General features: G+C 46.7%; 1 protein-coding gene across 2 annotated transcripts in view; it reads left to right on the forward strand.

Annotated features, from left to right (window-relative positions):
- Positions 1–25,209, forward strand: part of RHPN1 (rhophilin Rho GTPase binding protein 1) — a 53,484-nt gene that overhangs the window by 20,461 nt on the left and 7,814 nt on the right. For both annotated transcript variants that reach the window (XM_060681791.2, XM_087890972.1), the window contains exons 4-11: positions 3,292–3,367; positions 4,438–4,515; positions 6,256–6,380; positions 9,412–9,578; positions 11,501–11,688; positions 13,312–13,468; positions 16,118–16,237; positions 21,262–21,456. In XM_060681791.2, the coding sequence (XP_060537774.2) occupies positions 3,292–3,367; positions 4,438–4,515; positions 6,256–6,380; positions 9,412–9,578; positions 11,501–11,688; positions 13,312–13,468; positions 16,118–16,237; positions 21,262–21,456 (1,106 nt within the window). The remainder of the gene's footprint in view (positions 1–3,291; positions 3,368–4,437; positions 4,516–6,255; positions 6,381–9,411; positions 9,579–11,500; positions 11,689–13,311; positions 13,469–16,117; positions 16,238–21,261; positions 21,457–25,209) is intronic.

The raw sequence follows: 25,209 nt of genomic DNA on the forward strand, positions 1-25,209 counted from the left end.
TTTAAAAGCATTTTATCTATAACCTCTTCGGCGGACAAAACGCTTTTAAAAGTAAAAAAAAAAAGCCTCTGATGATCGCGCGGCTCAGCTGGGATCGTCAGTGGCTTTTAAAAGCATTTTTTCTACAACCTCTTCGGCAAAAGAAGTTGTAGAAAAAATGCTTTTAAAAGCCTCTCTGATGATCCCAGCTGAGTTGCCTGATCGTCAGAGGCTTTTAAAAGCATTTTTTTTTTTTTTTACAACAAACTTTCTGGCCGAAGAAGTTGTAGAAAAAATGGTTTTAAAAGTTTTTTTAAAAAAAAAACCTTGGCCAAGCCCACCCAGTTACATACCCCACCCACCCACCAAGCCATGCCCACAGAACCGGTAGTAACAAATTTTACATTTCAGCACTGGTTTCAAGCCAACTTTTGCACTCTCCTTCTTCACCCGCATCAAGAGGCTCTTTCGCTCCTCTTCGCTTTCTGCCATTAGAGTGGTATCATCGGTATATCTGAGGTTGTTGATATTTCTCCCGGCAATCTTAATTCCAACTTTTCAGTCATCCAGCTCCACCTTTCTCAGTTTCGGGACAGCCGCCATGGCTGTCGTTCCACTGCCGCCTGCATGAAGGGAAAGCCTCTGGCCCCGAGGAACCTGCCCGTTCCTCTTGGCCGCCCAAGGGGTCCCTTCTTGTCCCCCTGTCCCTGCAAGACAGGGGAGGTCCACAGACCTGTCGGCAGCTTAGCAGACGGGGTTTTGGCGAAGCTCTGCGGAGCTCGCCATTTCCCCATCTGTGTCCCTGCGGCGCCAACCGGAAGTCGTCCAGCCCCACCTTTCTCATGATGTGCTCTGCATGTAAGTTAAATAGGCAGGGCGACTTAATGAGCCGCATTCTGAATATTAAACTTCGGAATATACTTTTGCAATATGGGAAGTCCTCAGGTTACAACCGTTCGTTTAGCGACAGTTCAAGGTTACGACGGCGCTGGGGAAAAAAGCAACTTAAGACCGTGGCAGCCTTCCTCACAGTCACGGGATCAAAATTCGGATGCTTGGCAACTGACTCGTATTTATGACGGTTGCAGTGTCCCCGGGGTCACGTGATCCCCCCTCTTTTTTTTTTAATCTCACATGTTTTCTTGTACTGTGAGTTATACAGAGTATGTAGCAGTGGTGGGTTCCTCCCGGTTCGGTCCGGTTCGGCCGAGCCGATAACGGTGATGATATGATGTCACTGAACCGGTTCTCTTTGTTCGGGAGCTGGGCCCTCCCGCCCCCCCTCGCCCCCCGCATTCTTCTTCTTTTTTTTATTGAAAAGTTTTATAAGAAATACAAACATTTTTCCTCCCCCACCCTTTCCCCCTTCCCCCCAACCCCCCTCCCTAGACTTCCCAGAACAGGCACAGGGTATAGCATTCACAAACATAAAGCTAAAATATGCTAACAAATTATTGCATTCATATTCTCCCTAGGCCTTTAACTCCTTATAGCTCAAAAACTATAAACATAAACTACTTAAAAATATTTCATTCATAAGCTATATGAATCTTCTTGTTCGGGTACTTTTTTTGCATATAGTCAATCCATCTTCTCCATTCTGATATGATCCTCTTTTGTGACCTTCCAACAAGCCCAAGCCAAAAGTCCACAAGGGAATCCAAACTTTCTGTCGCTAAGCGAGACAGTTGTTAAGTGAGACGTTTGCCCTGTTTTATGATTTTCCTTACCACATTGGTTGAGTGAATCACTACAGTTGTTAAGTAAGGAACCCGGTTGTTAAGTGAATCGGGCTTCCCCATCGACTTTGCTTGTCAGGAGGTTGCAAAAGGGGATCACGTAACTCCGGGACACTGCGACCGTCATAAATATGAACCAGTTGCCGAGCCTCTGAATTTATATCACGTGACCCTGGGGATGCTGCAACGGTCGCAAGTGTGAAAAACGGGCCTTTTTTCAGTGTCGTAACATTGAACGGTCACTAAACGAACGGTTGTAAATTGAGGAATACCTATAATTGGGCCTCTGTGGCTCCTCCAAAATTTGCTCTCATCCTTCTCACCGTTTCTCTCCCTCCCTCCCTCTCTCTCTCTTTCTTTCTTTTTCTCTCTCCCCCTCTCTTTTTCTCTCCCTCTCTTTCTCTCTCTCTCTCTTCTCTCTTGCTCTCTATTTTTTCCCCATTTTTTTCTCTATCTTCATCTCTCTTTTTCTCTCCTCTCTCTCCGTCTCTCCCTCTTCTCTCTCTCTCTTGCTCTCTTTTCTCTCTCTTTCTCCCTCTGTCTTTCTTTCCTCTCTATCTACTTCTGTCTCACCCTCTTCTCTCTCTCTCTTTCTCCCTCTTCTTTCTTACTCTCTCTTTTTCCCCTCTTTTTTCTCTCCCTCTCTTTCTCTCTCTCTCTCTTCTCTCTTTTTTCCCCTCTCTTTTTTTCTCTCACTCCATCTCTCTCTTCTCTCTTGCTCTTTTTCCCCTCTTTTTTCTCTCTCTTCATCTCTCTTTCTCTCTCCTCTCTCTCTCCATCTCTCCTTCTTCTATCTCTCTCTCTCTTTCTCTCTCTCTCTCTTCTCTCTTTTTTCCCCTCTCTTTTTTTCTCTCACTCCATCTCTCTCTTCTCTCTTGCTCTTTTTCCCCTCTTTTTTCTCTCTCTTCATCTCTCTTTCTCTCTCCTCTCTCTCTCCATCTCTCCTTCTTCTATCTCTCTCTCTCTTTCTCTCTCTCCCTCCTCTCTTGCTCTCTCTTTTTTCTCTTTCTCCCTTTCTCTCTCCTCTCTCTCTACTTCTGTCTCACCCTCTTCTCTCTCTTTCTCTCTCTTCTTTCTTTCTCTCTCTCTCTTCCCTCTTGCTCTCTCTTTTTCCCCCTCTCTTTCTCTCCCTCTCTTTCTCTCTCTCTCTCTTCTCTCTTTTTTCCCCTCTCTTTTTTTCTCTCACTCCATCTCTCTCTTCTCTCTTGCTCTTTTTCCCCTCTTTTTTTCTCTCACTCCATCTCTCTCTTCTCTCTTGCTCTTTTTCCCCTCTTTTTTCTCTCTCTTCATCTCTCTTTCTCTCTCCTCTCTCTCTCTCCATCTCTCCTTCTTCTATCTCTCTCTCTCTCTTTCTCTCTCTCCCTCTTCTCTCTTGCTCTCTCTTTTTTCTCTCTCCCTTTCCCTCTCCTCTCTCTCTACTTCTATCTAACCCTCTTCTCTCTCTTTCTCTCTCTTCTTTCTTTCTCTCTCTCTCTTCCCTCTTGCTCTCTCTTTTTCCCCCTCTCTTTCTCTCCCTCTCTTTCTCTCTCTTCTATCTCTCCCACTCTCTCTTCTCTCTCTTTCTCTCTCTCAGTGACTCCATTAGCGTCCCGATGATCCCCCTGGGGTTGAAGGAGACCAAAGAACTGGACTGGGCAGCTCCTCTGAAGGTAAGGAGATCTCGCAGGAGGCGTTGGTGATCCAGTCTGCAGCCTTTTAAGGGATGCAAAGAGTTGGGTACCAAACAGCCCTTAAGTCTGGTGGACTTCTCATGAATTCCTAATTTCCAAAAACTGAGTTTCCCTTGGGGAACTGGGGTGTGAAATTCTCTGGCTGGGGGGCGGGGGCGGATAGAATTGAAGAAAGCGGTTTACAGGTTGTCCTCGACTTACAACAGTCTATTTAGTGACCGTTCAAAGTTACGACGGCACTGAAAAAAGTGACATAGGACTGTTTTTCACAGTTACGACCATTGCAAGAATCCCCACAGTCACATGATCAAGATTCAGAAGCTTGGCCACTGGCACGTACTTATGACGGTTGCCAGGGGGGAGGGGGGTGTCACATGATTCCCCTTTGCGACCTTCTGACCAGCAAAGCCCATGGGGGAGCCAGATTCACTTAACAACCCTGTGACTAACTTAAGAACTGCAATGATTCACTTAACAACGGTGTCAAGAACAGTCATAAAAATGAGGCAAAACCAGTGCCGGGATTCAGCCGGTTCGCATCTATTCTGGCGAACCGGTTGTTAACTTTCTAAGCAGTTCGGAGAACCGGTTGTTGAAAGAAATCTTATTTTGTTTTTTTCCACTTTACAGGGCTAATCCTGTAAGGAAGGCAGGAAGGAAACATTCTGGTGTCATTTCTAGCCTAATCTTTATTGCCCTCCTTACAGAAACTGCCTCTCTGGCTAACCCTTATTACATTGTAACAGCAAAGGCAAAGCACCGATCAACGTGAGTGACGTTGAGTTGACCACACCCACCCAGTCACATGAGACCATGGAGCCACACCTCCCCAGCTGGTCATTAGGGCAGAGAACTGGTTGTTAAATTAATTGAATCCCACCACTGGGCAAAATGTGTGTAATAAACGTCTCACAGAACAACAGAAAACTCAGTTCTGTTCGCAAGCCAAGGACTTGATTACACAGTGACCTTGAAAGCGGGAATTTCAGGCAAACGAGCTAACAACAACAACAACAACAACTGTGTTTTCATTTTGTGCACAATTCCAGGCCGTCATTAAAGAACACTACAAGGAAGACGAAGACTCTTACAAGGAGGAGCTGAAAGCCCTTGTGGATTTGCGCCAGGTGTGTCATCTTTGAGCAAGAAAACTTTGGGGGCAAAAGGCATCTGGTCTGCGGTGTGTCTTTGTATGTGTGTGTGTGTGTGTGTGTGTTGCGGAGGGGGGGCAAGTTTGCAAGATGGCAGGTGTGGCATCACAATGAAAACTCCTGAATTTCAGTTGCAATGCCTCCCTTTGCACCTTCCAGATAGTCACATATTTATTGGCAAAGGCATCTGGTCTTTCTCTCTCTCTCTCTCTCTCTCTCTCCCTCCCTCCCTCTGTGTGTGTGTGTGTATTGCATGGGGGGCACAAGTTTGCAAGATGGCAGGTGTGGCATCGCAATGGAAACTCAAGAATTTCAGTTGCAATGCCTCCCCTGCACCTTCCAGATGTTCACATACTTATTGCCAAAGGCATCTGGTCTCTCTCTCTCTCTCCCTCCCTCCTTCCCTCCCTCTGTGTGTGTTTTTGTGTGTGTTGCTGGGAGGGGGGGGGACGAGGTTGCAAGATGGTAGGTGTGGCATCTCAATGAAAACTCAAGAATTTCAGTTGCAATGCCTCCCCTGCACCTTCCAGATGTTCGCGTACTTATCGGCAAACACCTCTAGTTTGTCACTAAGGTAAGGCCTCCACTTACAACCATAGTTAGCAACCATTAAAAGTCACGACATTTCAAAAGTGACTTACTGCTGGCAGTCCTCATCTTACGACCGCAGTTGAGCCCAAAATTTATGTCGCGGAGTGAAAAATTGGTGAAGTGAATTTGCCCCATTTTACGACTCCTTGCCGCGTTGGTTCAGTGCGGTTCTTAAACGAGTAACACGGTTGCTAAGTGAATCTGGCTTTCCCTGTGGACTTGGCTTGTTGGAAGGTCGCCAAATGACTCCTGAATACGGCGACAGTCATAAATGTGAGTCAGTTGCCAAGCATCCGAATGCAAATCCCGTGACCACGGGGTTTGCCGCAACGGTCATAAGTGCGAAAAGGTCATAAGTCCCCTTTTTTCAATGCCGTTGTAACTTCGAACGGTCACTAAATGAACGGTCGTAAGTCGAGGAATACCTGTACCCGTTTTCGCATCTCTTACCATCATTGCAGCATTCCCCAAGATTGTGTGATCAAAATTTAGCCGCTTGCAAGTTGTTCCCCATTTGTGACCTTCTAGCAACCCAAGTCAGTCCGGGAGCTTGGTTCACTTAAGGACGGCATGAGTGGCTGAACGACTGTACCCGATTCCCTTAACGACGGTGTTGAAAAACAGGTTGTAAAAGGGGGCGCAGTTCGCTTAGCCGCCGCCTTGCCTAGCCTTATCAATCCCAGTTGTGGCCATAAATCGAGGACTGTACCTGTCTTTTGAGCGGGAGGTTGAATCTGGAGTTCTTACCTGCGCCAAGGTAGGGCATCTCCTTTGGAAGGCGACCTGTTGCTCCATCACTGGAGGCTTTGAAGAAGAGATTGGACAACCAGTTTTTCCAAAACGGGACCGGATCTCCTGCTTGAGCATGGGGTTAGACTAGATGATCCCCGAAGGCCCCTTCCAATTCTATTACTCTGTTATTCTGTATCCCCATTGACAGAACAATTAACCAGTGGAACTACTGGCCTCCAGAATGTTCCAACACGAAGTGTTTAAGAAGAGATTGGACAACCAATAGGATAGGGTCTCCTGCTTGAGCAGAGGGTTGGACTGGATGACCTCGAAGGCCCCTTCCGACTGTTATTCATGGCTCTTTGCCTTTCTCCCGTCTTGTGTCCCCAACAGGCCATGCGGGCACCCAGCCGGAACAAGGCGGGTCTTGAACTCCTGATGGAATATTACAGCCAGCTCTACTTCCTCGACAACCGTTTCTTCTCGCCCCATCAGAATCTGGGACTTTTCTTCCACTGGTCAGTGGGACCTGTGGGACCTTTGCCACATTTGCCTTGAGAGAATCGAGAGAAGAGAAAGTTGGCAGCTCGGGTTTGAACTGTGGAGTCCTTGATGCTCTCTGAGCTGGGTGGATTTCTTGCAGACGTTTTGTGACCCGACTAGGGTACATGATCAGTGCTAGAAGGAAGAGGGGGGTTTACACATTTCAGGACTGACAATGTTACCTAGTTGGGTCATGAAATGTCTGTAAGAAAACCTCCAAGCTCAGAAAGCACCAAGGACCCTTCAGTCGTCCTCCTTCTCCTCCTCATCTCCTCCTCTTCCTCTCTTCCATGTTTCCCCGAAAATAAGACCCTGTCTTATATTTTTTTGAACCTTGAAATAAGTGTTTGGCCCTATTGCCATGTGCTCAAAAATTGGGCTTATTATCAGGGGATGTCTTATTTTGGGGGAAACAGGGTATCTATCTATCTATCTATCTATCTATCTATCTATCTATCTATCTATCTATCCATCTATCCCTATCATCTTTCTTTCTTTCTTTCTTTCTTTCTTCCTTCCTTCCTTCCTTCCTTCCTTCCTTTCTTTCTTCCTTCCTCCCTCCCTCCCTCCCTCCCTCCCTCCCTCCCTCCCTCTCTCTCTCTCCCGTGTTTCCCTGAAAATAAGACCCTGTCTTATATTTTTTTGAACCTTGAAATAAGTGTTTGGCCCTATCGCCATGTGCTCAAAAGCCCAATTGGGCTTATTATCAGGGGATGTTTTATTTTGGGGTACAACCTCCTTCCTTCTAGCACTGATGAGGTTACCTAGTTGGGTAATGAAACATCTGCAAGAAAACTACCAAGTTCTGAGAGCACCAAGGACCTCACAGTCCTCCACTCCAGACACCACTGTTCCTTCTTGCACTGATAATGTTACCTAGTAGGGTAATGAAACATCTGCAAGAAAACAAGCAAGCTCAGATCATCCAGGACCTCACATTCCTCCTCCTCCTCCTCCTCCTCCCCCCTCTCTTGTAACACTGATGATGTTATCTAGTTGGGTGTTGTGACCTCGGCTTCCTGAGTCATTAAAACACACAAGAGTAGTCCCAAAAACCTCTTTTATTGCAACAGCTGTGAATTCTGTTCATTCGCAGATGAGTCCCAATTAATTGCAAAAAGTCCTTTCGGGATAATCACCCACCTTTATCTCCCTTGACACGCTGCCAAAGACCTACTTGGCAAAGCCACATGGAGTCCAGAATCAAACAGAGCTTCAGGCTTTAAACTGCACAGAATGAATAAAGTTGCTTCCTGCAAAAGCCCACATGCCTTTGCTCCTCTTTTAAGCCTTATGGGAGGGGCCAGTCATCTCCAAGCCTTACTCCTGAGTTGTCCCTTTTGTTTTAACTGTTCTTGCCTTCTGGCAGCTCTGCGCATACACCCACTGGGAACAGGCTCCCACTGTTCCTCTGCCTCGCTGAGGTCTGACTCTGGAGGCTCCGGAAGCAGCACGTACCTCCCAGATGGCCCTTTCTCTGCCTCCGATGCAGAGCCCTTGTCCGAGCCATCCCCAGACTCCAGGACTGGCCCATTTGTCCTCTCCAGTCTCCTCACTGTCTGTTCTGCCCCAGCTCCGGATTTCCAAGGATATTGACACACACCAACGGTCCTTATCAAATTTATTAAGTAGCAAGAATAAACCAAAGTTCAGCAAAGGTTGGCAACCAGCCCAGAAAGCAAGATAAGACTTTTCCAAAAATGCTCTGATGATAATTACAAGTTGTTTCCAGCAAGAAACTTACTAATGCGTATGACTTAAATAGGCTAAGGGAGTGACCAAGTATCTTCAAGCCTTACTCTCGAGGAGACCTCCTCCTCCTGAGTAGCCACTCCTGCCTTTTGGCAGCCCTGCGTGCTCGAGCATTGAGGAGAGGCTCCTTCACTTCGCTCTCTGCATTTGAAGGAGCCTCTGGAGGTTCTGAAGGTCCTGGCTGAGTCTCTGCCTCTGGCACCAGATCCTCTTCGGCCTCCTCGCTGTCCGACGCGAGCGCCGGCTGCGCAGGCTGCTGGCGTGACACCACACCAGCCTCGTCGTCGGGATCAGCCATGATCCGCGCAGGCCGCTGGCGGGCCACAACACTGTCCAACTCTGCTGCTAGCTCCACAGGCTGCTGGCGGACCACAACATTGGGTAATGAAATGTCTGCAAGAAAACCACCAAGCATAGAGAGAACTATGGACCCCATAGTCCTCCTCCTCCTCCTCTTCCTCTCCGCACACCCCACTCCGTCTAGTACTGAAGATGTTCTCTAGTTGGGTCATGAAACGTCTGCAACAAAACCACTCAGCTCAGGGAGCACCTGTTGTGGTTCCGTTGCCTGAGCCTGGGCTATCGACAGATGCAGACTCTGAGAGTGAGGGAGAGGAGTTGGCAAGGCCTCCCTCTCCAGGACCCTCCTCTCTGGCAATGCCTCCAGAGGACACCGAAGGCCAAAAGATAGGCCCAGAGCCAAGCACGTCCCCGCAGCCACAGGTGGACAGTGACGAAGGAGATAAGTGGTGGCTGGACCCTCGGCAGAGGCGCAGGGAGAAGCATGCGCAGCAGAGGGGAAGGCGTGCCAGAGATTAGCTGAGTCACTGGACCACACCCCACAGGGTATAAATGTGGGTGTGGTGGCCGGTTCAGAGCAAAAACTAGAAATAATCCATGATCTCTGCGTTACTGGACTTTGCCTGCTTTATCGAACTGCATTTGGATTAATCCTTGTATTGTTGAAAACTCTGCCTGTTTTATCGGAATGCTTGCAGTCTAATCTTTGTTTTGTGTGAGTAAAGTCTGAATTGGCAGCTAGCCACTGGGTTGCTGCCAGCTTTATTTTCAAAGAATTTTGTCGTGTGGCTTATTAACTCCGGGCCATCTGTGGGGGTACGTGAGTGGAACGGGGACAGAACAGCACCAAAGACCCCACAGTTCAACCCCCGACCTGCCAAACGTTCTCCTTTCTTGGCTAACCCCGTTGTAGTCTCCATCTCCTTTGTCTTACCGCTCTGCTCTTCTTCCCAGGTACGATTCGCTGACGGGAGTGCCCTCTCACCAGCGGGCCTTGGCTTTCGAGAAAGGAAGCGTGCTTTTTAATATCGGAGCCTTGCACACCCAGATCGGCGCGCGCCAGGACCGTACCACTTTGCAGGGGGTGGACTGCGCCATCGAAGCCTTCCAAAGGGCATCGGGTACGTTGACTTGGGCGAAGCCTCCTTAGCTCCTTCCAATTGGGAGTGGGGACTTAGATAGTGTTGAGGTTCGGATTCATGCAAACATGTTATTCCACGCCAAGATTAGTAGGACGCAGCTCGACCTTCATATATGCAGGTCGTCCTCGACTTACGACCAACATTGGGAGCAGAATTTCAGTTGTTAAGCGAGGTTTTGTTAAGGGAACAGAACAGAATACCTGCCAGTTGCCAAGGACAATTCCTTGCGCCCTAGAAATAAACCATTTCCGTAGTTGAATAAAATCTCCTGATTTCCCCCAATCGGCTAAGATAATGGAGGTCTCCAAACTTGGGAGCTTTATGACTTGTAGACTTCAATTCCCAGAATTCCCTTGCCGATTTCGGAATTCTGGGAGTTGAAGTCCACAAGTCGTAAAGTAGCCAAGTTTGCAGACTCCTGTGCTAAGACTGTGGTGGGCTTCCCCACTAGACTGCAAATCCCCCAGACTCAGTACAGCTTAATTTAACCCATGGTGCGAATTCAAATCCTTCCCTTTCCCGTCTCATATCCCTCCCTTCCTTCCTCCCTCACCATTCTCTCCCTCCCTCCCTTCTTCCCTTCCTTCCCCTTCTCATCCTCCCTTTTTCCCTCCCTCCCCATTTTCTCTCTCCCTCCCTTCACATCTCCCTTTCTTTCTCCCTTCCTTCCCCTTCTCATCTTCCTTCTTCCCCATTCTCTCCCTCCCTCCTTTCCTCTCTTCCTTCCCCTTCTTATCTTCCTCCCTCTCTCTCCATTCTCTCCCTCCCTTCCTCCCCTTCTCATCTTCCTCCCTCCTTCCCCATTCTCTTCTTCCCTTTCTCCCTTCTTTCCTTCTTCCCTTCCTCCCTCCCTCTCCATTCTGTCCCTCCCTTCCTTCCTTCCCCTTCTCATCTCCCTTCTTCTCTTCTTCCCCATTCTCTCCCTCCCTCCCTCCCTTCCCCTTCTTATCTTCCTTCCTCCCTCTCTCTCCATTCTCTACCTCCCTTCCTTTCTTCCTTCCTTCCTTCCCCTTCTCATCTTCCTCCCTCCCTCCCTCCCTCCCCATTATCTCCTTTCCTTTCTCTCTTCTTTCCTTCTTCCCTTCCTCCCTCCCTCCCTCCCTTCCTTCCTTCCCCCTTCTCATCTTCCTTCCTTCCTTTCTGCCAATTTTTCCTAGAAATTTGCCTCCTGAACTGTAAAACAAATCACACACAAACTTGACAGTAATTCTTTGCTTGGCTCCTCGAGGCTAAATCCTATTGAGTTCAACCAGCGGTGAAATCCTCTTACCTTCGCTACCTGGTTCTTGAATGGGAGCGCGCACGCCTCTTCTGTGCATGCGCAGAGGGTCAAAAACGGGAGGTAATGACATCCCGATTGGTGGGCGGAGCCTCCCACCACCGGCGCTACCAGTTCGTGCAACCCGGATAAATCCAGCTGGATTTCACCGCTGAGTTCAACGGCATCGACTGTCCTTTGATGGGGCAACAGTTGAGAGCGGATGGTCCTTGACTTACAACCATTCATTTAGTGTCCGTTCAAAGTTGCAACAGCCCTGAAAAATGTAACTTAGGACTGTTTTTCACATTTACAACCGTTGCAGCCTCCCAATGGTCACGTGATCGAAAGCAACATGCTTGGAAACTGGCCTGTATTTGTGCCTGTTGCATTGCCCCCCCCCTTGCAAATCACGTGACCCCCTTTTGCGACCTTCCGACGAGCAAAGCCGATGGGGAAACCGGAATTCACTTTACAGCCGCGTGACTAACTTAGCCACTGCAGGGATTCACTTAACAACCCTGGCAAAAAAGGTCGCAAAACGGGACACAACTCACTTAACAACTGTCCCGCTTAGCAACAGAAATTTTGGGCTCCGCTGCGGTCATAAGTGGAGGATCTCCTCCGGCCTCTCCTTTTGCAGGCGCCTTCAACTACCTGAAGGAGAACTTCTCCAACGCTCCCAGCCTCGACATGAGCAGCCCCTCCCTCAACATGCTGGTCCGTCTGATGATCTCCCAGGTGCAGGAATGCGTCTTCGAGAAGGTTCTCCTGCTGGGAGCCCAGAGCGACTTCCTTGTCTACCTGCAGCTCGCCCAGGAAGCAGCCCGGGTAGGGAATCCGGGGACGGGGGCAAGAGGGAACGGAGGCCTCTTGAATCCCACCAGAGGGGACCAGGCCCAGTGAGGGGGGGAGAAGCTTCCTTCTCCAAGCTTGTGGGTGGGTTTCCGAACATTTTGTTACCTGGCTAGGTAACGTCTTCAGCAGAGTTGAGGGGATGTCAATGTTGGTGTTCTTCTGCTGATAGGGGCTTCGTGTGGACCAGTAGGTTTCATTAAGGAATTCGCAGAGTAACCCTTGAGTAGCAAGGGTGTGCACATGAAAGCGATGGAGAGTAGTTACAAATAAACACAGTCAACACACAGATACACTGAGTTGTGTTTACTTTCAGGAAATAGTAAGGCACAATCCACTAAACAGTCCAGGTCATACACATATAAAGCAGGAGATAGCAAAACGACAGTCCCGGGATAATCCAATAACTAAGTCTTCTTACCAGTCGTCGTAGTCATTCACAGTAAACAGTTCTTCTGGATTTGCAAACAGTAGCATACAGAGATATCAGAGAGCGAGATCAGCAAAGAGAAACAAACCATGTTTCTAGCTCCCTCTTAAGGACATTGGCTACAGAGCTAACCAATCAGGACACAGTATGATGCAATACAGCAGTCTTAAAGTTATATTGATGGTTTATATATTGCCAACCCAACAAGTTAGGTAATAGTCATTTCCTAACAGGTCTTGTGATGGAGAGGTCATGTCAGGTGACATTCGCATTAGGTGAGGGCCTTGCATTGGGTTAGGTGTGGGTCATGTCAAGTGAGGGTCATGATGGGTCAGGTGATGGGCACATCAGGTGAGGTTCATGTCAGGTGAGAGTCTTGTGGTGAGTCAGGTGTGGTTGCCTCAAGGGAGAGTCTTGTGATGGGTCAGATGTGGGTTGCATCAAGGGAGGGTCTTGCAATGGACCTTGTGATGGGCCAGGTGAGGGTCACATCAGGTGAAGGCCTTGTGATAGGTCAGATGTGGGTCATGTCAGGTGAGGGTCTTGTGATGGGTCAGATGGGGGTTGCCTCAAGGGAGGGTCTTGTGATGGGTCAGATGTGGGTTGCATCAAGGGAGGGTCTTGTGATGGGTCAGGTGAGGGTCACATCAGGTGAGAGTTATGTCAGGTGAAGATCTTGTGAAGAGTCAGGTGAGGGTCACATCAGGTGAAGGCCTTGTGATAGGTCAGGTGTGGGTCATGTCAGATGAGGGTCTTGTGAGGGAAGGTCACCTCAGATGAGGGTCACTGGTAGGTGAAGTGCTGGTTGTGTGTGGGGGGCTTCTGTGGGTTGGTTGAAGGTCAATGCTATCTCTGGTCGGCTGTGCAGTGGATTTGAGGGGTTCATAGGCTGGTTGAAGTTCGATGGGTCTGTTGATGGAATTGCGTGTGGAGGGCCAACCCACGTAACCCCTCCCCATCCGTCACTTCCCCTCCCAGTGACCCTCACCTCAGGTGACCCAACCTCCACCCCGAGCTACAGAAGTTCACCACCATCGCGAACCTGGCACCATGCTATGGAATCCGCCAAGCCAGATGTTCTTCTGGTGGCCATCGAGGGACACTGTCCTCTTCCTTGCTTGCCTCCTTGGACTTCCCGTCTTCAGCTTGCCCTCTCTTTCCCTCCCCAGGTGGAAGAGGTCTACTCCTTGGTGCACCAGACCATGGCCCAGCCCCACGTCAAGGACTACGTGCCTTTCTCCTGGACCTCCATGGTGCACGTCAAAGCCGAGCACTTCAAGGCCCTCTCGCACTACTACGCTGCGGTTGCCCTTTGCGACTGCCCCTGTGAGTAACCACGGCTGCCAAGAGCTTCTCTTGTTCTCACGGAGGACTGTCTGAGGAGGGGAAGAAGGGAGGGGAGGAATTATGTAGGGAGGGAACAGATCTGAGCTGTACGTAGAGCACCCACATTATACGGTAAAACCTCTGTTTTTTCCTTTTTTCCTCCCTTCCTTCCTTCCTCCCTCCTTCCTTTCTTTTCATAGTCTTTCTTTCCTTCCTTCTTTCTTACCTTTTTTCCTTCCTTCCTCCTTCTTTCCTTCCTCCCTCTCTTCTTTCTTCCCTTCCCCTTCTCATCTTTCTTCTTTTTTTCCTCCCTTCTCTCTTCCCTCCCTCTCTCCCCTTCTCTCCCGCCTTCCTTCCTTTCTCCCTCCCACTTCTTCCCTCCCTCCCTGCCTTCCTCTCTTCTTCCCTTCCCTTCCCCTACTCATCTTCCTCCCTCCCCCTTCTCTCCCACCTTCCTTCCTCCCTCCTACTTCTCCCCTCCCTCCCTCCTTCCTTCCTTTCTTTTCATAGTCCTTCTTTCCTTCCTCCCACTCTTCTTTCTTTCCTTCCCCTTCTCTTCTTTCTTCTTTTCTTCCTTCCTTCCTTTCTTCCTCCCACTTATCCCCTCCCTCCCTTCCTCCTTCCTTCCTTTCTTTTCAGTCTTTCCTTCCTTCCTTCCTTTTTACCTTTTTTCCTTCCTTCTTCTTTCCTTCCTCCCTCTCTTCCTCCCTTCTTTCTTCCTTTCCTTTCCCTTCTCATCTTCCTCCCTCTCCCTTCTCTCCCTCCCTCCCTCTCCCTTCTATCCTTCCTTCCCTCCCTCCTTTCCTCCTTCTTTCCCTCTTATCTCCCTTCCTCCCTCTTAAAGGATTTAGAAGCAACATTTAGAAAGGAAGATTGAGTGGGTCAGCCATGGCTGCCCTTCTGAAACTGAATGTATCTTTGCAGAGTCTTTGGGAAGATAATCTGTTGGAAGGGGGGAAATGCATTCAAATGTTGACCCCCCTTTTAATGAAATTTCAACTCTACTGAAGTTCCCAGCTGGTTTCCTTAACTTAGTTTAGCTCCTCCTCTCCCTCAGTTGCTCAGGGGCGGCCGTGATCCTAAACTTCATCCTTCACTAAGCCAAGGAGGCTTTAGCTAGCAAAATGAGGATAAGGCGAGATCTTCCCATCCTCTGCAGGATTTGATTGGTCCAAGACTGTCAGACAAGAGTGTGTGTTAGACACATTTTTTCAATAATCTGCAGAGCTTCCTTCCTGGTTTGCAATCTTTGCTTTGAATGGCCTGCCCTGAATTTGCTAGGAGAGCTGCCCTACCTCGCTTTATCCCTCTCCATAAGTTTAAATGAAAGTTGATTCTCCCTTCCTCTTGGATGCGTTATTCCTGAGCATCTAAGCCAGTGGTGAAATCCATTTTTTTTTTTACTACCTGTAAAAAAGGTAGTGGGCGTGGCCCACTACCTGTGGGCGTGGCCTGGTGGATGTGGTCTGGCTTGGTGGGTGTGGCAGGGGAAGGATACTGCAAAATCTCCATTCCCACCCCACTCTGGGGCCAGCCAGAGGTGGTATTTGCTGGTTCTCCGAACTGCTCAAAATTTCCGCTACCAGTTCTCCAGAACCTGCTGGATTTCAGCCCTGATCTAAGCCAGAGGTGGGGAAACGATGGTCCCTTTATGACTTGTGGACTTCAATTCCCAGAATTCCCAAGCCAACATGACTGGCTCAGGAATTCTGGGAGTTGAAGTCCACAGATCCATGTCGGCTCAGGAATTCTGGGAGTTGAAGTCCACAGATCCATGTCGCTTCAGGAATTCTGGGAGTTGAAGTCCACAGATCCATGTCGGCTCAGGAATTCTGGGAGTTGAAGTCCACAGGTCCATGCTGGCTCAGGAATTCTGGGAGTTGAAGTCCACAAGTCCATGCCGGCTCAGGAATTCTGGGAGTTGAAGTCCACAGATCCATGTCGGCTCAGGAATTCTGGGAGTTGAAGTCCACAGATCCATGTTGCTTCAGGAATTCTGGGAGTTGAAGTCCACAAGTCCATGCCGGCTCAGGAATTCTGGGAGTTGAAGTCCACAGATCCATGCTGGCTCAGGAATTCTGGGAGTTGAAGTCCACAGGTCCATGCTGGCTCAGGAATTCTGGGAGTTGAAGTCCACAAGTCCATGCCAGCTCAGGAATTCTGGGAGTTGAAGTCCACAGGTCCATGTCGGCTCAGGAATTCTGGGAGTTGAAGTCCACAGATCCATGTTGCTTCAGGAATTCTGGGAGTTGAAGTCCACAAGTCCATGCCGGCTCAGGAATTCTGGGAGTTGAAGTCCACAGATCCATGTCGGCTCAGGAATTCTGGGAGTTGAAGTCCACAGATCCATGCTGGCTCAGGAATTCTGGGAGTTGAAGTCCACAGATCCATGCTGGCTCAGGAATTCTGGGAGTTGAAGTCCACAGATCCATGCTAAGCTCAGGAATTCTGGGAGTTGAAGTCCACAGGTCATAAAAGTGCCATGGTTCCCCACCTTGGTCTAAGCCGCGCTGGCTGGGGGATTCTGGGAGTTGAAGTTCACTGGAAGTTCACCCATCTTCAAGCTTCCAAGGTTGAGAAACACTGGTCTAAGCCAAGAAAGGTCCAGCAACTCTCCATCCCTTCTTCCTACCTTCTCTATTTCTGCAGGCACGTCGGAGGTGGATTTTCCCGAGCATGAAAAAGCCTTCCTCCAGTTTCACGTTTCCACACCAGAAGGACCGGCTCCTTTCTTACTTTTGCAAGACCAGGAAGCGCGCCGGCGACTAGGTGAGTGATCCCCCACCCCCGCAAAAAACACCCAGGTGCAGAAATGAAAGTCAGAGGTCTGACAAGAGCAGGGACATCTCCTAGGCTGCTAATAGTGTCAGTACTCCTCAACTTAAGAACCATCAGTTAGCAACTGTTCAAAGTTACAATGGCACTGAAAAAACGGAATTTAACCGGTCCTCGCACTTATGACTCGAGCAACATGTCCAAAGTCACGTGATCAAAATTCCAGTACAGGTAATCCTCGACTTACAACCATTCGTTTAGTGACCGTTCAGAGTTACAATTGGCACTAAAAAAAAAGTTATTTGGGTCTGTTTTTCAGACTTACGACCATTGCAACACCTCTGTGGTCATGTGATCAGAACTCAGACGATTGGCAACTGGCATGTCTTTATGACACTTGCAGTGTCCCGGGGTGATCCCCTTTTGTGACCTTTGACCAGCAAAGTCATTGGGGAAGTCAGATTCGCTTAACAACCGGGTTACTAATTTAACACCTGCAGTGATTCACTTAAGGACGGTGCTTAGAAAGTTCGTAAAGTGCAACAAAACTCCCTTCGCCACTGTCTCGCTTAGCAACAGAAATTTTGGGCTGAATGGGAGTCGTAAGTCGAGGACTAACTACAGTAGTGGCCAAAATTGTGGAAATCTTTCGGGAAAAAATGTATTTTTGAGGTTTGATGGCTAATAACACCACTTTTTTTTTTTTTTTTTTTTTTTTGGAGTTTCAAGATAATCCTGTTCCACTGCTGGAACAGCCTGGGAATAGCCCAGATCTTAACCCAATTGGAAATCTAGGGAGCCGAATAAAGAAATTTGTTCGTCAGAAGCGACCCAGCAATAAAACCCAGTTAATAGAAGCCATCATTCAATCTTGGTTTCACGTTATAAAAAGCTGCAGAACTAAAAGACTTGGTTCACTCCATGGGAAGACCTTGTAAGGCCATAATTCATACTAAAGGTTACCCAACTAAGTATTAACTGACATGGTGATAATTGTTGTATATCTCATTTTTTCTATGTGTTTCACTTTCCTTCTTTATACCGTAACTGCTATTCTAACAGCAAATCCTTCATAAAAGTTACTGCATTACAATCTTGATTAAATTATCTTTCCATTGATATAGAATTTTATGGTACCACTCCAAAAAAAACCTGGTGTTATTAGCTAGTTTTAGAAAATACATTTTTCCCAAAAGGTTTCCACAATTTTGGCCACTACTGTATATTGGTTGGAAGAACTGTTTTCCGCAGAACCGGTCCCTGGTAAGATCCAAAAGATTGGGGGAACCACTGCCCTATACTACCCCAGACAAATGTTTCTCCAATTTCTTTATTCAAATTTATTTATTTAGCATATGGCAAATGTATGGATTTATAGCAGTTCAAATATTAATGTCCAGTTCTCACAGCCATTCAAGGACAGGGTGGTCTATGTTAAAAAAAAAATCAGTCATTGGGCCGGTGTAAGCTCTTGATGGACATTAGGACACAATGTGTTGAGGAGCACCACAGTCACACTGAGGGGTAGAGACGAGATCCCACTTAAACAATGAATCCTGGCAGACACCATGTTGGGTAGGAGTTGTGGCCCGTCAGTGGCCTGTGCAGCTAGTAGCTGATTCAGACAGTGAGGAGGCTGGTGTGGTGCTGCGCCAGCAGCCTGTGCAGCTGGCGCTCGAGTCGGACAGTGAGGAGGCTGGAGAAGATGTGGTGCCAGAGGCAGGGATTCAGCCAGGGCCTTCAGAACCTCCAGAAGCTTCCATGGGTGAAGAGGATGAAGAGGAGGAGCCTCTTCTCAATGCACAGGCGCGCAGAACTGCCAAAAGGCAGGAGTTGCTCCTCAGGAGGAGGTTTCCTCGAGAGTAAGGCTTGGGGCTAATTGGCCACTCCCTTAGCCTATTTAAGGAGGAATGCCGACTGAAGCAATTTGCAGGGAGCAATTTTAGTTCAATCTCCTTCGCGCCTGGATTCTCTGCAAAATTGCTTCTGGGCTTTCTGCCAACTCTAGTAAGACTGTGATTACCTTATCTTAGAATTCTGGTAGGCTGTTAAGACAGTTTATTAACAGCTTTTTGGTTGATAAAGACTAAGTAAAATAAGCTTTGTATAGAGTTTGTGTGTGCTGCATTCTTTGGGGTCCGTAGCTGGGGCAGCACAGGTAGGGATCCTTTTCAGAGTTGACCAATGCTGGCGAGGAAGGTGGCACCTTTTGTGTAGGGTCATCTACATAACTGCGTGTATCTGGGCATTCAGCAGTCCATTTGGCTTTCCATTGTGTGTTGACGTCAAAGTTGTTAGACATTTGTTGAGCGAGTGCCAAAGAGGGCTTCCTGGATTTAAGCCTGCCAATTGATAGATGAGGAAGATCAGCGTGCGCAGGAAGAAGTGGGTTTCTCATAATTTTGGACCTTTCTGGAATTGTAGTTCCAGAAGCTTCTTCTTCTTGAAAACCTCCAGTCATGGAGCTCCTTGTCAGACCTGGAAGCCATTTTTATTTGCCTTGGGCCTTCAGGCCTGCCATATTTACTGCTACTGTGGGAAATTGGGAGGGTGGATTGTATGTAGCCAGGGTGATATGTAGTCATAATAACATCCCTTTCTCAGAAAGTCAAGGACATCTTGCCCTGCATCTGGATAGTTGGAACAGGGAGACATCTCCAGTTGGGATGGTGCTTGGATTGGACCTTGTGATGGACATGTGGGCACAGGGGAAGGGATTTGGACTTTCTTTTGGGTGGGGAAAACCTGGAAGCTTTCAGATTTGGGTTTTCCCAGATGTGCCAATATGACATCTCTCATAAAATGGAACTTTGAAGAACTTCTGGCCTCGGAGTCTTCTTTCGTTGGGGGTGTTCCTTGGAACCCTGACACTCCCACAGCTTCTGGAACCATCTCTCTTGTCTCCTAGCCAACCAAGCAGAACATTGGGATTGTGACGTTAATTTGTGTCGTGGATTCCGGAAGTGCCAACATCCACACCCATAATGTAGATTTGCTTCCTATAAGGGGCAACATTTTTTGTCGGTGTGAATTGTAGAACTTCTTCTCGTAGAACGACTTCCTTTTTTTAAAATTAAGCTCGTTCGGTCCGCTTGGAAAATCGTATTTAAATTTAAGGTAAGGGTACCAGAGGTTTTTTTTTTTTTTAGCCAACTCTCAAAATTTAGAGGACAGTTTTGCTAGGGCAGTTTCTCAGTTGTGTTGATGGATGGAGCAGGTGTGATGTTTCCTGAGCACTGAGGGATTTATTTTTTTATATAATTTTATTTATGTTTTGTTTTCTTCAACATATATATTTAGTGAACAGTACATTGTCTGGGTCAATTTGCTTTATACAAAATACTAGTAATATTATTTAGCTATACATAATGATAATCTTTCAAATTCTAAGATTTACATATACATTTTGGTTCTGATGTATTATATTTTGTAGCAGTATGCATAGTAATGTTTTCCCAATTTCTACTTTCTGCCTCTTATTTTTAACCCCTAATACAACAATTCCCATATTAAGAAGTATTAGGTATCTATCCATCATCTCTTACTCTTTACTGTTTAAGCATTATGTGATCGTAATCTGTCAGCTTCTAACATTTACTTATACATACAGTAGTGGCCAAAATTGTGGAAAACCTTTTGGGAAAAGTGTATTTTTGAGGTTTGATGGCTAATAACACCCCTTTTTTTTGGTGGGGGGGGAGTTTCAAGATAATCATATTCCACTACTAGAATGGCCTCAGAATAGCCCAGACCTGAACCCAATTAAAAATCTATGGAGCCGACTAAAGAAACTTGTTAGTCAGAAGCGACACAGCAATAAAACCCAGTTAATAGAAGCCATCATTCAATCTTGGTTTCACATTATAACAGTTGCAGAACTAAAAGACTTGGTTCACTCGATGGGAAGACATTGTAAGGCCGTCATTCATGCTAAAGGTTACCCAACTAAGAATTAACTGACATGGTGATCATTTTTATACTGTATATCTCGTTTTTTCTATGGTGACCATTTTTGTATATCTCATTTTTTTCGACCTGTTTCACTTTTCTCCTTTATACTGTAACTGCTATTCTAATAGCAAATCCTTCGTAAAAGTTATTGCATTACATTCTTGATTAAATTGTCTTTCCATTGATATATAACTTTACGGTATTACTATTACAACAAAAAAAAAGTGGTGTTATTAGCTAAGTTTTAGAAAATACACTTTTCCCAAAAGGTTTCTACAATTTTGGCCACTACTGCAGTAGTTATAGTAACTTATATCAGGTAACAGTATGCATAACAACAGTTTCCCAAGTTTTCGTTTCTAGCTCTATTTTCTAATCTTTAATCAAACAAATCCCATATTAAGATGTATTCTATATCTATCTATCATCCTTTGCCCTTTTTAGTATTTCAACTCTTTTAGTATTTCAACTATTTTAAACTGTTTTTAAACAGTTTTGTATGTCCTGTTTTTTACTTTGGCTATTCACCGCCCTGAGTCCTAATTGGAGAAGGGCAGTATAGAAATTGAAATAAATAAATAAATAAATAAATAAATAAATAAATAAATAAATAAATAAATAAACTCTAATTGACTTTTTGATCCATCTCCCATGCTTCTCCCTTGGGATCTTGTATCCCTCTACATCACTCATGTTTAATCTAAATATTCTATCTGCTCTACATCTGCCTTGTTGTCTACTCTCTAAAACAGGAGTCTCCAACCTTGGCAACTTGAAGACTTGTGGACTTCAACTCCTAGAATTCCTCAGCCAGCTTTGCTAGGAGTTGAAGTCCACAAGTCTTCAAGTTGCCAAGGTTGGAGACCCCTGCTCTAAAATACCCATCAGTACCTCTTTCGTCCTTTCTAAGGGATCTTTCTCTCTGCGCTCTTCTATATCTTCTACTGAGGGGGTTTATGAGAAGGATCAACCAGGTCCTTTCAGAAAAGTAGCCAACCCAAGGCTGTGGCGTTGGGCTGTGGGTTTTGATTCTCCAAGGTGGACATGCGTGAGTTGTGTTTTTGCAGGGAAAGCTCACCTCAAGAAAGCCATAATCGAGCATGAGGAGGCCATGAGGATCCATAGCTTGTGCAAGATCTTGAGGAAGATGGATATCTTGCAGGAGGTCCTTTCGCTGGCCCACAAACGGTCCCTCAGCAAATACTCCGAAATTGACCATGAGGAAGATTTCTTTGAAACCGCGGAAGCCCCAGACATCCATCGTAAGTGAACAAGTAGATGAGTTGGGCTTTTGTGGTTGTGATTCATCAGATGGCAGCCCTTGCCAATCGTGGCTGGATGTGAGTTGGAAGAGACCTTGGAGGTCTTCTAGACAAACCTCCCTGCTCAAGTAGACCAGTGGTGAAATCTGAACCGGTTTACTACTGGTTCGCTGGCTGCGCACGCGCACCACACACCAAATGTGAGGTGTGGGTGTGCGCACGCACAGTGCACACCGAAAGAAGGCTTGGGAAGGTGTTAAGGATATTCTTGGCTCATAACCGATGTTATGGGTTATTGAGCAGAGTACCCCTTGCGTATGCACATGAAAGTGGCTGAGAGTGAATAAACACAGTTAATATACTGACACACTGAGTTGTGGTAGTCTTTTACTTTTAGGAAAAAGCAAAGCAAAGTCCAATAACAATCCAAGTCATACACAGATAAGGCGATAGTTAAAATATCAATTCAGGGATATTCCAAGTACAAAGTCTTCTTACCAGTTGTTGTCATTACACAATAAAACAGTTCTTCTTGAGTTTCAAACAGGAACAAGTTCAGTATTAAAACATTCAATAAATAGTAGAAAGCAACAAGTAGCAATGATCAAACAGTGATCATGCAGAGAGAACAGGTAGAGAGTAACAGCAAATAAGCAGATAAAATGGTGTAGTGTCCACAAGCCATGATTCAGGCTTCCCCTTAAGTACATTGGCTACAGAGCTTAGCCAATCAGGATACAGGATGATGCAATACAGTCTTAAAGCAATATAATACCTTTTGACAAACATGTATTGGTAGTTTATATATTGCCTGACCAACTAGTTAGACAATAGCCATTTCCTAACAGAAGGTAAGTAGAACAGCGCGGGGGGGTGGGGTGTGATCAGCTGTGGCACGCGATCGTTGGAGCCTTTTTAAAAACTTTTTTAATGCATTTTTTTACGATCGGCTCACGCAAGCTGGTTGTAAAAAAATGCATTTAAAAAGTAACAAAAAAGTCTCCAACGATCACGCGCCACAGCTGTGATTGTTGGACCGTTTTTTTCTCTTTTAAAAGCATTTTTTATTACCGGCTCAGGGGAATAGGTAGTAAAAAAAAATGCATTTAAAAGGTAAAAAAAGGCTCTGACAATCACAGGTGTGGCGCGCGATCGTGGGAGTCTTTTTTTTTACCTTTTAAATGCATTTTTTTACTACCTATTCGCCCGAGCCGGTAGTAAAAAAATGCACTTAAAAGGTAAAAAAAGGCTCCGACGATCGCATGCCACAGCTGTGATCGTCAGAGCCTTTTTTTTTTAACATTTTACCTTTTCGCTGAACCGGTAGTAAAAAAATGCTTAAAAAGTAAAAAAGAAAAAAAAGTTTTGACGATCGCGCGTCACTCAGCTGATCATCGGAACTTTTGTTTTTACTACCGGTTCAGGCGAACCTGACTGAACCGGTAGCATTTTCACCCCTGCAGGAAACCCTATCCCATCCCAGATAAATGTCTAATCTCTTCTTGAAAACCTCCAGTGATGGAGTATTCACAACTTCTGCAGGCAAATTGTTCCACTGATTAATTGTCCTCATTCTCAAGAAATTCCTCCTTAGTTCCAGGTTGCTTCTCTCCTTGATGAGTTTCCATCCGTTGCTTCTTGTCATGCCTTCTGGTGCTTTGGAGAACAGATTGAAACCCACCCTCCCCTCTTTCTGGCAACCCTTCAAATACTGGAACACTGCTATCATGTCCCCCCTAGTCATTCTTTTCGTTACACTAGACCCGTGATGGCAAACCTATGGCACACGTGCCACAGGTGGCACACGGAGCCATATCTGTGGGTACGTGAATGTTGCCCTAGCTCAATTCCAGCGCACTGGCCAGCTAATTTTTGGGCCTTCCGGGCCCATCAGAAGTTGGGAGCAGGCTGTTTCCGGCCTCCGGAGGACCTCGGGGGCATGGGGGAGGCTGTTTTTGCCCTCCCCAGGCTCCAAGAAAGCCTCTAGAGCCTGGGGAGGGTGAAAAATAGGCATACCGGGCCCACCGGTAACCTTTTTGCCGTTGCGTGCCACAAGCTGGGTGAGCGCTGATGGGGGGGGGGTCTGTGCATGCGCAGGGGGGCGGGGCAAAGCAGGGTGCCTTGAATTATGGGTGTGGGCACACGCGTGCGCAACCTCCCCCGCTCTCCCCCCGCTTTTGGCACGGGATGGCAAAAAGGTTAGCCATCACTAGACTAGACATACCCAATTCCTGCAACTGGTTTTTTGGTGGGGTGGGGATTGAATTTAGAGAAATTTGGTCTTCGCTATCCCTGAGCCCCAATGGAACAATCTGTTTGGCTCAAAAAAGGGTAAAATTGGAGTAATAACAGAGTTGGAAGGGACCTTGGAGGTCTTCTAGTCCAACTCCCTGCTCTGGCAGGAAACTATATCTTTTCAGACAAATGGCTGTCCAGTCTCTTCTTAAAAGCCTCCAGTGTTGGGGCATTCACAACTTCTGCAGGCAAGTTGTTCCACTGATTAATTGTTCTCACTGTCAGGAAGTTTCTCCTTAGTTCCGGGTTACTTCTCTCCTCGATGAGTTTCCACCCGTTGCTTCTTGTCTTGCCTTTTAGTGCTTTGGAAAATAGGTTGGCCCCCTCTTCTTTATGGCAGCCCCTCAAATATTGGAAGACTGCTATCATGTTGCCCCAAGTCCTTCTTTTCACTAGACAAAGACATATCCAGTATCTAAGATCTACAAGCAAAGCCATGTAGGTCTTTCAAGGTTAAATTAATCCTTGGAATTGTGCCTGGAAACCTCGTGTAATACAACACCCACAACATAGATGAAAGGTAGCTATAACAGCTGTGGCCTGTTGGCATGCAAGTACCATATTTTTTGGAGTATAAGACGCACCTTTTTCCCCCCTAAAAGGGGGTAAAAATTTAGGTGCATCTTATACACCGAATGTAGCCCCGCCCACACACTGGCCCCCACCCTTTGGCCTCTGCCTCATAGCAGTTACCTCCTTGCAAGCAAACAGCAAGAAGAAACAGCTCGTTTCAGCTTCAGCACAGCCTAATTAGCACAAGTTGATTGGATTGGCCTCCCGACTCTCAGCTGTTTTGCTCTCAGCTGTTTTACGCAGGGCTCTGCTGCTTGCTGCAAGAATGTAAATTGCTGGGAGCAGATTTTTTTTTTTCTTGTGCTAATCAAGCTATGCTGAAAACGAAAATGAAAGTAAAGCAGGCTGTTTGCTGTTTGCTGCAAGGAGGCAAAATTGCTGGGAGGCAGAGGGAGATTTCTTTTTCTTCTTTTCCTCACCAAAAAAGGTAGGTGCGTCTTATACTCCGGTGCGTCTTATACGCCGAAAAATACGGTAGCTACAGTTTGCTCTAATTCCAGTTTCTGACCAGTCTTCAAGTGGTGTGCCACTCGTCATGCATTGCAATAATCTGCCCTGTGGTGACAAGGACATGAATGAGTGTCACCTTGGCCAGTTGGCTTGCGGCCAACACGTTGACCAGAACAAGGTGAAGATCTCTTGGCCATAGCTTCTACCTACTCTTCCGATAGTAACCATAAGTCCAAGAGGACCTTTAAGCCACAGAGTTACATTTTCATGGGGTTGCTGCCAACACAACAGCTTTTGGAGCAGACAACACAACATTAAAAAATTAAATAAATAAATAAATAAATGGTTGGGTTCATCCATGACCTCCATTGACCAGTAGCAAAGACATGTTCCTTTGGTGTTTCATGAAGGATCAGAGACCTGATTATGCTCACT

This window comes from Pantherophis guttatus, chromosome 3, assembly GCF_059756535.1.
Source record: "Pantherophis guttatus breed Tessera chromosome 3, ASM5975653v1, whole genome shotgun sequence".
Lineage (NCBI taxonomy): Eukaryota > Metazoa > Chordata > Lepidosauria > Squamata > Colubridae > Pantherophis > Pantherophis guttatus.